The sequence below is a fragment of the Mesocricetus auratus genome, unplaced genomic scaffold (genome assembly GCF_017639785.1).
Source record: "Mesocricetus auratus isolate SY011 unplaced genomic scaffold, BCM_Maur_2.0 Super-Scaffold_4256, whole genome shotgun sequence".
Classification (NCBI taxonomy): domain Eukaryota; kingdom Metazoa; phylum Chordata; class Mammalia; order Rodentia; family Cricetidae; genus Mesocricetus; species Mesocricetus auratus.
The window spans coordinates 116,750,924-116,763,200 of record NW_024429182.1 but is presented as its reverse complement, the minus strand read 5'-3'; the positions used below and the strand labels follow the sequence as shown (position 1 = coordinate 116,763,200).

The following is a 12,277-nucleotide window of genomic DNA, read 5'->3' as shown; positions in this document are numbered from 1 at the left end:
TGCAGGGCCAGGGAAGGAGAGGGCTGCCCCTGCATTTCCTTTTCTTTGGGTCCGATGCTGTCAAAGGAGGATGTTCTTCTCTTTCTTACAGTTATTTATTTTTGTGTGTGGTTGCACACTGCTATGGCACTCATGAGGGCATCAGAGGACAACTTACGGGAGTTCGAATCCTCCTTCCACCATGTGGGTCCTGGGGATTGAACTCAGGTGGTCAGGCTTGGTGGAAAGCCCCTTTACCCACTGAGCCACTGCCTGTTCTTACTTATATTCTGTACTCACAAACACTTTGTAGTTCACTTTGCTTCATAGCTTGACTCCTCCTGTCTTAAAATAGTCTCACTTCTGATTCCTCTGTGTCATCTTCCTGTGTGCTGGAATTACAGACATATGGTATCACGCCTAGCTCGATTATGTGTTTGCTTTTGTTTTTTGAGACAGGGTTTCTTTGTATTGATTTGGAGACTGTCCTAGACTATGTTTGTAGACCAAGCTGGCCTCAAACTCACAGAGATCCGCCTGGCTCTGCCTCCTGAGTACTGGGATTAAAGGCATGCGCCACCAACGCCCAGCTTGATTATGTGTTTCTTACACAGCTTAAGTTTCTAATATGTTGGTTTTTTCCAGCTGTGTAATATTCCACTGAATGAAGTATCATAATTATTTTTGTCCAGTCCCCTGTCCTTGGACTGAACTGATGGTCCTGCAGACCTGCCTTTGACTAAATTCCATCTTTCTTGAGAAAAATGGCAAAGGCCGTTCTCAGGCCATGCCCGATTTCCTCTCCCCAGGCTCTGAAGAAAGGCTGATTCGAAAATTTGAAGCTGAGAACATATCAAACTACACGGCCCTTTTGCTGAGCCAGGATGGCAAAACGCTGTACGTGGGGGCCCGAGAGGCCCTCTTTGCACTAAACAGCAACCTCAGCTTCTTACCAGGCGGGGAGTACCAAGAGGTGAGAGGCATCCGAGGGTGGCCGGGTGGGTGGAGAGGGGTGGTCAGGAAGCTCAGCCTGCTGGTCAGAGGATGCTTTGGACAAGGGAGGAGCATGGCTCTGCACAGGAGGGGGGAGGAGCATGGCTCTGCACAGGAGGGGGAGGAGCATGAACTGCACAGGAGGGGGAGGAGCATGGCTCTGCACAGGAGGGGGAGGAGCATGAACTGCACAGGAGGGGGAGGAGCATGAACTGCACAGGAGGGGGAGGAGCATGAACTGCACAGGAGGGGGAGGAGCATGGCTCTGCACAGGAGGGGGAGGAGCATGAACTGCACAGGAGGGGGAGGAGCATGAACTGCACAGGAGGGGGAGGAGCATGGCTCTGCACAGGAGGGGGAGGAGCATGGCTCTGCACAGGAGGGGGAGGAGCATTGTTGGGCACACACTCCACGCCCTCACACCTATCCCCTTCCTCCCCAGCTGCTGTGGCGTGCAGATGTGGACAGGAAACAGCAGTGCAGTTTCAAGGGCAAGGACCTGAAGGTGAGAGTGAAGTCGGGGAGAGATCTGGGCAGAACACTGAGCAGATACAGCCAAGTGTTATGGAAAGGGCATAGCCTGGAGACAGCCAGTGCTGGGCTTGAATCCCAACCCCAACCCCATTAGATTCATCTAGGCGAGCCTTACTGTTCCCACCTTAAAATGGGGATCATATGCCTGTGTCCCTGGATAACCCAGGGGGCCCAGGGCCCCTGACACATAAACAATGCCAAATTAGCCTTAGCATTAATGGGAACTGGGGGGGGGGGTGGTGATTATGTCTGTAAAGGGTCTCCAGTGGAGAGACAAGTCTGGAAAATTCTAGTCTGGTTTTAGCAAAGACATTAGATGAGGTCTAGCCCAGTACAGGATTCTTCTGCAGGACTTGTCACCATTCCCAGAGGCCCCAGGTCCCAAATGGAGCAAGTGGCATCCAAGGCAGCCTTCAGGTCAAGTCCTGGCTGCCCCCACTCAATCATGCTTCATTCTGCAAACAGTTAGCAGTACTTGTTGGCAGTGTGGGGATGGAGCCCGGTGTCTCCCACACTAGATGAGTATTCTGGCCATGAGCCCCTCTCCAGAACTTGTTCTGTAGTGTTAGCTACTAGAGACATTATGAAAACGTAAAAGCATGCCTGTAATCCTAGAACTTGGGCAGGAGAATTGGAAGTTCAAGGTCATCCTTGACTACCTAGCAAATTGAAAGGCTGAATTCCATGATACCATTTCAGAACACTAAAAAAATGAGAGAAAAACCAATGGAAAACCAGTTCGTTTCTGAGGTGGTTACGAGAAAAGAAAAACACGGGAGAGGTGGCTCAGCAGTTAAGAGCATGGGCTGCATAGAAATAAGTCTTAAAAAGGAAGAAAGAGCCGGGCGGTGGCGGATCTCTGCATTCAAGGCCAGCCTGGTCTACACACAAGGTCCAAGACAGGCTCCATAGCTACAGAGAGACCCTGTCTCAAAAAACCAGAAAGAAAGAAAGGAAGGAAGGAAGGAGGTGACCAGCTTACATAATGTAAATTGATCCTTTGACATTTAGAGGAAGGTGAGGAACTGGACTATGAAATAGTGAGCAGGACTTGTGGTTTCTGCTGAGCGCATCTCTTTGGACCCCAGTGGAAGGTTAAGCAGAGAAGTGACAAGGCCTTGCCTGTGTTTTTTGCTTTGTTTTACAGAGCTGGGGATCAAGCCCAGGGTCTCCTACATGTTAGGCAAGTCCTGTCCATCTGTTGTTGAGGCAGGTTCTCACTCTGGCCTAGACTGGCCTTGGAACCCAAGCTGGTCTTGAACTTTGATCTTCCTGTCTCAGCCTCCTGAGTAGCCTGTCTTGCCTATGTTTTAAAAGGATTGCTTTGAGCTGGGTGTGCTTATATCTGCTTGTAATTCTAGTGATTGCAAGGCAGAAGATTATTAATTCCAGGCCAGCCTGGGCTACATGGTCAGACTCTCATGAATAAAAGAAATAAATAGGTCCCACTGTGTGCAGGAAAAGGTTCAGTGTACTGTCCATAAATGGGGTAAGAAATGGTCAGATTCTGGGGTTTTGGTTATTGAATGTTTATAATTCAGGGAGGTGTGGAGTTTGAGAGACACCAAGGCCAGGGCCTCCCACTGGAAAGATGGAACTAATTCACTCCCCCATTGGGAGTCGGCGGCACCAGTTTGGAAGTTCCTGTTAGACATCTATCTTGTAGAGGTGGTGTTTGTGCCAAGAGTTCAGGGTTGAGCAGGTCCTCCTGCTTTGTCTCCTGTTTCCTCACTGGGCTGGAGAAGACACTCCAAGGGTGGAATCCTCCCCTCTCGGGTGCCCTTCACCAGACAGAAGGAGCATTTGCCAGTCTGAAACTAGCTGAACCCCAGGATCTGCAGTGCAGACCCTGCCTAAGCTCTGCCAGCCCACAGCTCCTGGCTTCCCTATTGTTCCCTTTCTGTTACCTCTTAGGTCCCCAGCAAAGGCCCTGCCCCCATGCCTGGCCTTGGGTCTGGGGAGGTGGCCTCTGCAGTGCCCCCTGGTGGCATATGTGGACCTGACATTGTCTCCTTTCCCACAGCGAGACTGTCAAAACTACATCAAGATCCTTCTGCCACTCAACAGCAGCCACCTGCTTACCTGTGGCACAGCAGCCTTCAGCCCGCTCTGTGCCTACATTGTAAGTTTGCTCCGCTCCTCGGGGGCTTTCTTCCTGTCAGGGGAGCTCTAATCTAGCCCCAATTCCTGGGGAAAAGAGGACCCTCAGGGCAGGCTTCTAGGTAGCAGTGAGACCCCTGAACCCATCACCCTGGCTGCCCAGCCTCCTGCTGGGTCTCCCTGCCGGGACAGGGAGGGGTGCGTGTAACCACTTTGTCCAGACTTTCCGCACTCCTCTGCCCTGCAGGCTCCTCCCCTTGCTGTGCTGGTGCTCTCGAGTCACCTTGTGTTCCCCTTAGCATGTGCCCACCCTGTATTCCTCCCACCCTAACGTACTCTAGCAGAGGGTGGCATTACGGATGTGATTTGGAACACAGGTCTTGGAGTCAGAAATTCCTGGGTTTGCATCGTGCTGCTCTCCCTGGCTCCAGGCCTACTGTCCTAAGCCTCACCTCTTCCCTGCTCACTGGGGATTAGTGCCCACTGCACACATGCCTTTCCACAGAAGACACACACTTTGGCACCTGTACCCTTCCCTGCTATGAACTTCCTTGTTCCCTGACTGGGCCCTGAGCCACTGATCTGTTCCCCCACAGAGCACAGCAAGCTTCACTTTAGCACGAGATGAGGCGGGCAATGTCCTCCTGGAGGATGGCAAGGGCCGTTGTCCCTTTGACCCCAACTTTAAGTCCACGGCCCTGGTGGTCGGTAAGTGGTGGGACAGGCTGGGTGCTTTGGGGCTTCATGGAGTCGTAAGCTGCACAGGGCAGGAGGGCTGAATCTGGGTTCTGGGCAGTGTGTGTCCCAGGGCTGAACTGCTGTCTCCACGCTGTGCTAGTTCCCAGGGGCTGCCCTTCCCTTTTAACTCTTCCAAGTTCCTGCTTCCGCCTACGCAGGATGGATGGGGCTGTGGTCACTGTGGGCCCCAAGCAGGGCACAGGGCCTGGGCCAAGGGAGCCATTCCCATGGGAACACTCTGTTGGCAGATGGTGAACTGTACACTGGAACAGTCAGCAGCTTCCAGGGAAACGACCCAGCCATTTCCCGGAGCCAGAGTTCCCGCCCCACCAAGACTGAGAGCTCCCTCAACTGGCTACAAGGTAGAGTTCTGCCTGGGCCCCCTGAGCAGTCAGCCCTTGGGAGGGGACATATTCCCAGAGGTTCCTGGACTGACTGTGTACCCTCCACTGGCCTCTGCAGACCCTGCCTTTGTGGCCTCAGCCTACATTCCTGAAAGCCGGGGCAGCCCAAAGGGTGATGATGATAAGATCTACTTCTTCTTCAGTGAGACTGGCCAGGAGTTTGAGTTCTTTGAGAATACCATTGTGTCCCGAGTTGCCAGGGTTTGCAAGGTGAGTGGGGGTGGGGAGGGGGCTCATCCACCCTAAGGGCAACCCGCACTGTGATCTCTGGGGAGCAACAGCTCAACCAGCTGCCTGTCTCTCTTCCTCCTCCTCCTCCTCTTCATTTTTTTTGAGGCAAGGTCTCACTGTGTAGAACAGGCTGGCCTCAAACTTACCTAAATCCACCTCTCTGTCTGCCAAGTTGCTGGGATTAAAGGAGAGTACCACCATGCCTGGCCGGCCTCCCTTCTTTTAATTGAGAAAATCTCATATTGAAGGTAGGTGTGACAGTGCACACCCAAAATCCTGACACTTGGAGAGCTGGGGGGAGGGAGGATTGAAAGGTTAACCATCCTGAACCACATAACAGGGTTCTATCTTTAAAACTTGCTCTTTTTTTTTGTTTTGTTTTGTTTTTTTTTGAGACAGGGTTTCTCTGTGTAGCCCTAGCTGTTCTGGAACTTGCTCTTTAGACCAGGCTGGCCTTGAACTCACAGAGATCCCCCTGCCTCTGCCTCCCGAGTGCTGGGATTAAAGGAGTGCACCACCACCCCCTGGCTAAAACCTTTCTTAATAGTAATAGCTCTTTAGATAAGGTCTCATGTATCTCAGGATGGCCTCAGACTAATTGTGTAACCCAGGATGACCTTGAACTTCTGATCTTCTTGCTTGTGTATCACACCTGGTTTACATGGTGCTGGGCTCAAGCCCGGAGTTATAAATTCTAGGCAGGCACTCTTCCAACTGACCTACATCCCTTTGGAAAAGAAGTCTTTGTCTTTCTCTTGAAAATTGAAAATCCAGATTCCTGGATCTATTCCTCATCTGTTAAATGGCAGTGATGACACCCCCGCCATCAGAACTGCCCTCGCCTGGGTTAAATTCTGCCATGTAAAGCTCTCAGGGTTCCTAAGTGTGATAACTGACCATCCACAAGAAAGAAGCACGTGTTTGCTCAGTAATCAATCACAGATTCCTTTCCCTATGGTATGTATTCATTTATGTGTTTATTGGCTGCAAATGTCTAGACTCAACGCCCCTCCTGAGTAGCCTGAAGTGTCAGGGTTACTGGCAAGGCAGTGATCCCGGCAGGCTGGATGACACTGTACCACTATCTTCTGTCCCTTCCCTTGGTCCTCGTTTGTGCGTCTTTCGCAGTAGGAAATGCACTTTGGTGCCGGGAAACACCCACTGCTTCCTGAATTTTCTCAGTTTTAGTTGCATATCTGTCCTGGCCCTTTTTCATTCTTCATTCCTGTTTCTGTCTCAGCTACTGCTGAGGAAGACTGGCAAGGCAACACGGTGCCTCCACCTGTGACCCTTGGCTTGAGACTAAGCAGCGGCCCCTCTTCCCCTCCAGGGCGATGAGGGTGGAGAGCGGGTGCTGCAGCAGCGCTGGACCTCCTTCCTCAAGGCTCAGCTCCTGTGCTCCCGGCCCGATGATGGCTTTCCCTTCAACGTTCTACAAGATGTCTTCACCCTGAGCCCCAGCCCCCAGGATTGGCACAAGACCCTTTTCTATGGGGTCTTCACCTCCCAGTGGTGAGAGAGACGCTAGGATTTAGCTGGGGACAGGAGGGTAAAGAATGGCTAACCCCCCACTGACCCCAGCTCGGAATTACTTTGGCTGTTTCCTTGGCAGGCACAGAGGGACCACAGAGGGCTCTGCCGTCTGCATCTTCACCATGAATGATGTGCAGAAGGCCTTTGATGGCCTGTACAAGAAAGTGAACAGAGAGACACAGCAGTGGTATACGGAGACACACCCAGTGCCCACACCCCGGCCTGGAGCGGTGGGTATCAATAGTTGACCTTGAGCTCCTGATCTTCTGCCTCCACCTACCAAGTACTAGGATTACAAGGGGGATGCCACCTTACCCCGCTTTGCATGATACTGTACAGTACTATTACTGTCCCTTTACTCTGTCCGCCCTAGACTCTGCCAACTTCTCTTTATTTAATTATCAAATGACTGGATCACCAGACCCTAGGCAGTCGTCCTTATTTGCTTGTAACCTAGTGGGCCACAAGGAAAACTTGACACCAGGATATGAGTGCCGACAGTTTGGTCGGGAGGTGACACCAGGCCATGAGTGCCGACAGTTTGGTCGGGAGGTGACACCAGGCCATGAGTGCCGACAGTTTGGTCGGGAGGTGACACCAGGCTATGAGAGCCGTGTGAGTGACTGGACAGGTGTAGGCGGAAGGCCAGTCAGTCAGCCTCAGCCACTCTGAGCTGCTGAGTCTGGGCCTTTCCGACACCACGCAAAGTTGTGGAGTGCGTCTCCTCAGACTTACATTGAAGGGACTATTGTAGTGTACTGCAGGTCACTGGGCCAGAGGAAAACCCTTGGGCAGGGAGAATGGGACCCAGGTGGTTTAGGAATCAGCCAGTGGGCCCCGGGTAAGATGCGAGAAGACAGGAGTGCAGTCACACTTTTTGAGGCCTGTGTGCAAATTGGGCAAGGAGCAGTAGGCAGGGGCCAGCAGGAAACCAGGCCCCTTGGTTTTCTCACATGTCAGCTTTGTCTTTGGACCTGCACCGTACAGAAAGGCAGATGTGCATGATTTCTGGGACTCAGCGGGGAGGGCGGGGAGGGGCCGCCCCTGTCCCCTGTGGAGGCACGCCTCCTCTCTGATCCTGTTGCTCCTGCTTTTTCCTTCAGTGCATCACCAACAGTGCCCGGGAACGGAAGATCAACTCCTCCCTGCAGCTTCCGGACAGAGTGCTAAACTTCCTCAAGGACCATTTCTTGATGGATGGGCAGGTCCGCAGCCGCTTGCTGCTGCTGCAGCCACAAGCCCGCTACCAGCGTGTGGCTGTGCACCGAGTGCCTGGCCTGCACGGCACTTACGATGTCCTCTTTCTGGGCACTGGTGAGTGCTTGCAGCCCAGCAGGATTGCGCTAAGGAGGGGAATCCTAGGCAGTGGGTTCCACCAGGGCCTGAATTGTGTCCATGCTCTCAGGTGACGGCCGCCTGCACAAGGCAGTGACCCTGGGTTCCAGAGTGCACATCATTGAGGAGCTACAGGTCTTCCCTCAAGGACAGCCTGTGCAGAACCTGCTCTTGGACAGCCATGTGGTAAGTGGCCATAGAGTAAGCTTAGACCCAAGCCAGCTCTTCCTCCCCTGTCCAAGCAAGATGGAAAGTTAAGGAGCCTTGACTTGTGGCCATCAAAAGGGTGTGGGGCAGAACTTGGCAGAGGCTCCCTGGGATGGCTATAGTGAGCATATGAAGCTAATGTGACTGAGTGGTGGGTGCCCTGCCTCCCTCTCACTCTCCATGTTTGGCTGTGCAGGGACTGTTGTATGCCTCCTCCCATTCTGGCGTAGTGCAAGTGCCCGTAGCCAACTGCAGCCTGTACCCAACCTGTGGAGACTGCCTCCTTGCCCGAGACCCCTACTGTGCCTGGAGTGGCTCCAGCTGCAGGCTTATCAGCCTCCACCACCCCGATCTGGCCTCAAGGTGAGAACTCCCAAGTCCCTGAGTGCTTATCAACTCTTGAGCATCTGAGTCTTCTCTGGGTCTCATTTCTATCCATGTCTCCATGTGGTTATTTCTTGGTTCCCTACAGCCCTCAAAATCAGTATGGGCCGGACAGTCAGTGTTTGCCTTACCTATCTGGAGAGGGGAACAGGACTTGGTAGATGAAACATCTAGTGAAAGCTTTACAGGACACTCTCTGCTTCTCCAAGTGCTGGGATCAGAGATGCGTAGCACACTGCCTGGCTGAGTTTTCTAATTATTTTAGTACATGAAAAAAAAAATCATCTTTCAGACTGGAGAATTGACTCAGCAGTTTAGAGCACTGGCTGCTCTTCCAGAGGTTCTGAGTTCAATTCCCAGCAACCATATGGTGGCTCACAACCATCTATAATGAGATCTGGTGCCCTCTTCTGGAATAGATTAGTACATGCAGAGATAAAATAAATTGAAAAAAATCATCTTTTCAGGTGTACATACCTATAATGTCAACACTAGCGACACTAAAGTAGAGGGGTTGGGAGTTGGAGATTAACCTGGGCTATATCCTAGCTTAAAAAAGAATAAAAGGAGAGGTTTCAGTTTTTTGTTTTTTTTTTAAACAGGGTTTCTCCATATAATAGCTTTACCTGTCCTGGAATTCGATTTATAGATCAGGCTAGCCTCAAACCCACAGATCCACCTGCCTCTGCCTCCAAGAGCTGGGATTAAATATGTGCCCCATCACTGCCCTGCAGGGGTGGTATATTTGAGACAGGGTCTCATGTAGCCTAGTCTGGCCTCCAATTTACTGTGTAGTTGAAGATGATCTTCAATTTCTGTGCCTCCTGTGTCTACTTCCCATGTCCTAGGCACATTATGCTTTTATAGTGAAATGAGATTATGGCTTTTATGTGAAATAATGTATAGACAGGGCTGAGAAGATAATTCAGTCAGTGAAGTACTTGACTCGAATGCATGAGAATCTGAGTTTGATTTCCAGAATATACATAAAAATGCCAGGCATAGTCGTGGCAAGAGAGAGACAGGTCTCTGGGATTCACTGGACACTCAGTCTATCCACGTTGGTAAACTCCAGACCAATGGGACTCCCTGTCTTAAAGGAGGTGGGTGGTGTTCCTAAGGATGGTCACAAGGTTGTCCTCAAACCGCCACATAAGTGTATGTACACGTTATTATAACTGGAGATGCCCAGTCAAACCCTGTGGTGGGGCAAGACTGTGCTCAGGGAAGTCTGTTACCTGCTGCTTTGGACCTGGTGGTCCTTGCATACCAGATCCCCTGCTAAGGTCCTAGTCTAGAGGGGGAAGGAAACACCCATGGGGTTTTACCTAAGATTTTCTGGTACCCAGGCCTTGGATCCAGGACATTGAGGGAGCCAATGCCAAGGATCTCTGCAATGTCTCCTCAGCCAGGCCCCGGACTTTGGTGCCAGCAGGTAAGATGCCCTGGAAATGGTAAGCCACGTTTGCTTGGAGAGGACTCCGGGTACTTACAGGTATACATTTTTCATCTAGTCCTATAGATAGTGAGTCTCACTCAGTCCCAAGAATTTCGTAAGTTAACATCTGCCTTAGGGCTTTACTGCTGTGATGAGACACTATGATCATGGCAACTCTTATAAAGGAAAACCATTTAATGGGCTGACTTACAGTTCAGAGATGTAGTCCATTATTGTCATGTCATGGTGCTAGAGAGGTAGACCAGAAGAGTTCTACATCTGGACCTGGCTTGGGCTTCTGAAACCTCAAAGCCAGTGACAGACTTCCTCCAACAAGGCCACACGTCCCAATAGTGCTATTGCATATGAACTTAGGGGGCCATTTTCATTCAGACCACCACACCATGGCACCAGAACACAGCCAGGAGGGCGGGGCCGAGCCTGGGGATGCTCTGGCCACTAGACCCTTCTACCTTGTGCCTATTCTGCCTGCAGGCAAGCCATGCAGACAAATCCAGATCCAACCGAGCACAGTGAGCACCCTGGCCTGCCCGCTCCTCTCGAACCTGGCCTCTCGACTCTGGCTGTACAACGGGGCTCCTGTCAATAACTCTGCCTCCTGCCGGGTGTTGCCCAGCGGCGACCTGCTCTTGGTAGGCAGCCAGCAGGGGCTGGGGATGTTCCAGTGCTGGTCAATAGAAGAAGGGTTCCGGCAGCTGGTGGCCAGCTACTGCCCAACAGTGATGGAGGATGGGGTCATGGACCACAACAACCAGCGCGATGGTATCCCAGTCATCATCAACACATCACGGGTGAGCGCGCCTGCTGGTGGCAGGGCCAGCTGGGGTACAGACAAGTCATACTGGAACGAATTCCTGTTGATGTGTGCTCTGTTTGGGCTTGCTGTGGTGCTTCTGGTTTTGTTCCTTCTCTACCGACATCGGGATGGCATGAAACTTTTCCTAAAGCAGGGCGAATGTGCCACCGTGCACCCCAAGACTCGCCCCGTAGTACTCCCACCTGAGACTCGACCACTCAATGGTGTCGGCCCTCCCAGCACCCCACTTGACCACCGAGGCTACCAGGCCCTGTCGGATAGCTCCCCAGGGCCACGTGTCTTTACTGAGTCAGAGAAGAGGCCACTGAGTATCCAGGACAGCTTTGTGGAGGTGTCTCCCGTGTGTCCCCGGCCACGGGTTCGACTAGGCTCTGAGATTCGAGACTCTGTGGTATGAAAGCTGACTTTAGGTGTGACCACGCTGGCCTCGGACTGTGAATGTTCAGCAGAGGTCAGTTAGACCTTTGCTTCTCACAGAACACAACCCTCGTGCCCTGCCTGGGAGGCAGCTGGTATCACAGCCCCGACAGCCCAGCCAGCTAGTTCCAGTGCCTGGCCGAAGACGGGTCTGCCTCCAGGGGCCAGAGGGCCCTTGTCAGGTGGCAGAATTCTGCTACTTAAACTGAGCCCTTCGTTTAAGAGACAACTGCAAATGTGAAGCCAGAGCAAGAGGAGAGAGACAAGGAAGAATATGACACAGCCACTGAAATTCAGCCCGCCTGGGCTCTGGGGGGCTTACCCAAAGTGGCTTTGTGAGACGGAGTTGGGAATCCCTCTCTCACTGGCCTAGTCAACCTTCCGCCTTACTCTGCTGCCAGGGGCTGCCCTTTTCTCAATGCAGAGCCGGGTCTGCTCCACCTCCAGTTAACCGAGGACGTATCTGTGGCCGCTGACACCCCACCACCTCAGGGACAGAGGGCACGGCTGGCTCTGCAGCCCTCCTCACCAGACCTGGGCCCGGGCCCGGTTCCTGGACTTAGCAGGCCTGTATCAGGCTGTGGCCTCGAGAGAGCAAGGGAGTGACCCAGGGAGTTTGCAACAGAAGACTGTTGTCTGCTGCCTTTCTCAGTCAGAGAACCGTGTCCTCACCACCTTGCCAGCCCTACCTTCCAATTCCAACACGAGCTTCTGACCCTGCCTTCTCCACTCCTCGTTCTCCCTGCCCCAGCCTATCACTCTAAGGGATACTGACACTGCCCATCACAAGGACCCTGAATTTACATGGGTTTTATATTTTTTTTGATAAGATGCACTTTACTTTCTTTTTTAAATAAAATCTGACCAATTCTAGTTGTGACCCCAACTCTTGAAGGACCTTGTGTGTGTGTGTGATATGAATACATGTGTGTGTACATGTGGAGACCAGGGGCTGTCCTTAGGGTCATCCTTAGAAACTGCACTCCCCTCTTCAGACAGGGTCTCATTAGCGTTGGAGTTTACCATTAGGATAGTCAGGCTGGCCAGAGAGCTCCAGGGACCCTCCGGTCTCTATCTCCCCAGCACTGGGACTTAAGTTCTGAGGTTACACTTGACCCAGTGAGCCATCTTCCCAGCCTGGCTCTC

At 52.2% G+C, this 12,277-nt stretch overlaps 1 protein-coding gene across 1 annotated transcript in view; it reads left to right on the top strand.

Moving 5' to 3' along the window:
- Sema4b (semaphorin 4B) overlaps positions 1-12,004 on the top strand; it is a 37,961-nt gene extending 25,957 nt beyond the window's left edge. Inside the window, exons 3-15 of the mRNA XM_013118964.3 lie at positions 789-952; positions 1,415-1,477; positions 3,530-3,628; positions 4,203-4,314; positions 4,593-4,706; positions 4,807-4,958; positions 6,310-6,491; positions 6,592-6,742; positions 7,616-7,826; positions 7,918-8,033; positions 8,251-8,417; positions 9,788-9,873; positions 10,372-12,004. Of these exons, the coding sequence (XP_012974418.1) occupies positions 789-952; positions 1,415-1,477; positions 3,530-3,628; positions 4,203-4,314; positions 4,593-4,706; positions 4,807-4,958; positions 6,310-6,491; positions 6,592-6,742; positions 7,616-7,826; positions 7,918-8,033; positions 8,251-8,417; positions 9,788-9,873; positions 10,372-11,111 (2,357 nt within the window). The 3' untranslated portion in view covers positions 11,112-12,004. The remainder of the gene's footprint in view (positions 1-788; positions 953-1,414; positions 1,478-3,529; positions 3,629-4,202; positions 4,315-4,592; positions 4,707-4,806; positions 4,959-6,309; positions 6,492-6,591; positions 6,743-7,615; positions 7,827-7,917; positions 8,034-8,250; positions 8,418-9,787; positions 9,874-10,371) is intronic.
- Positions 12,005-12,277: the final 273 nt, after the last annotated feature.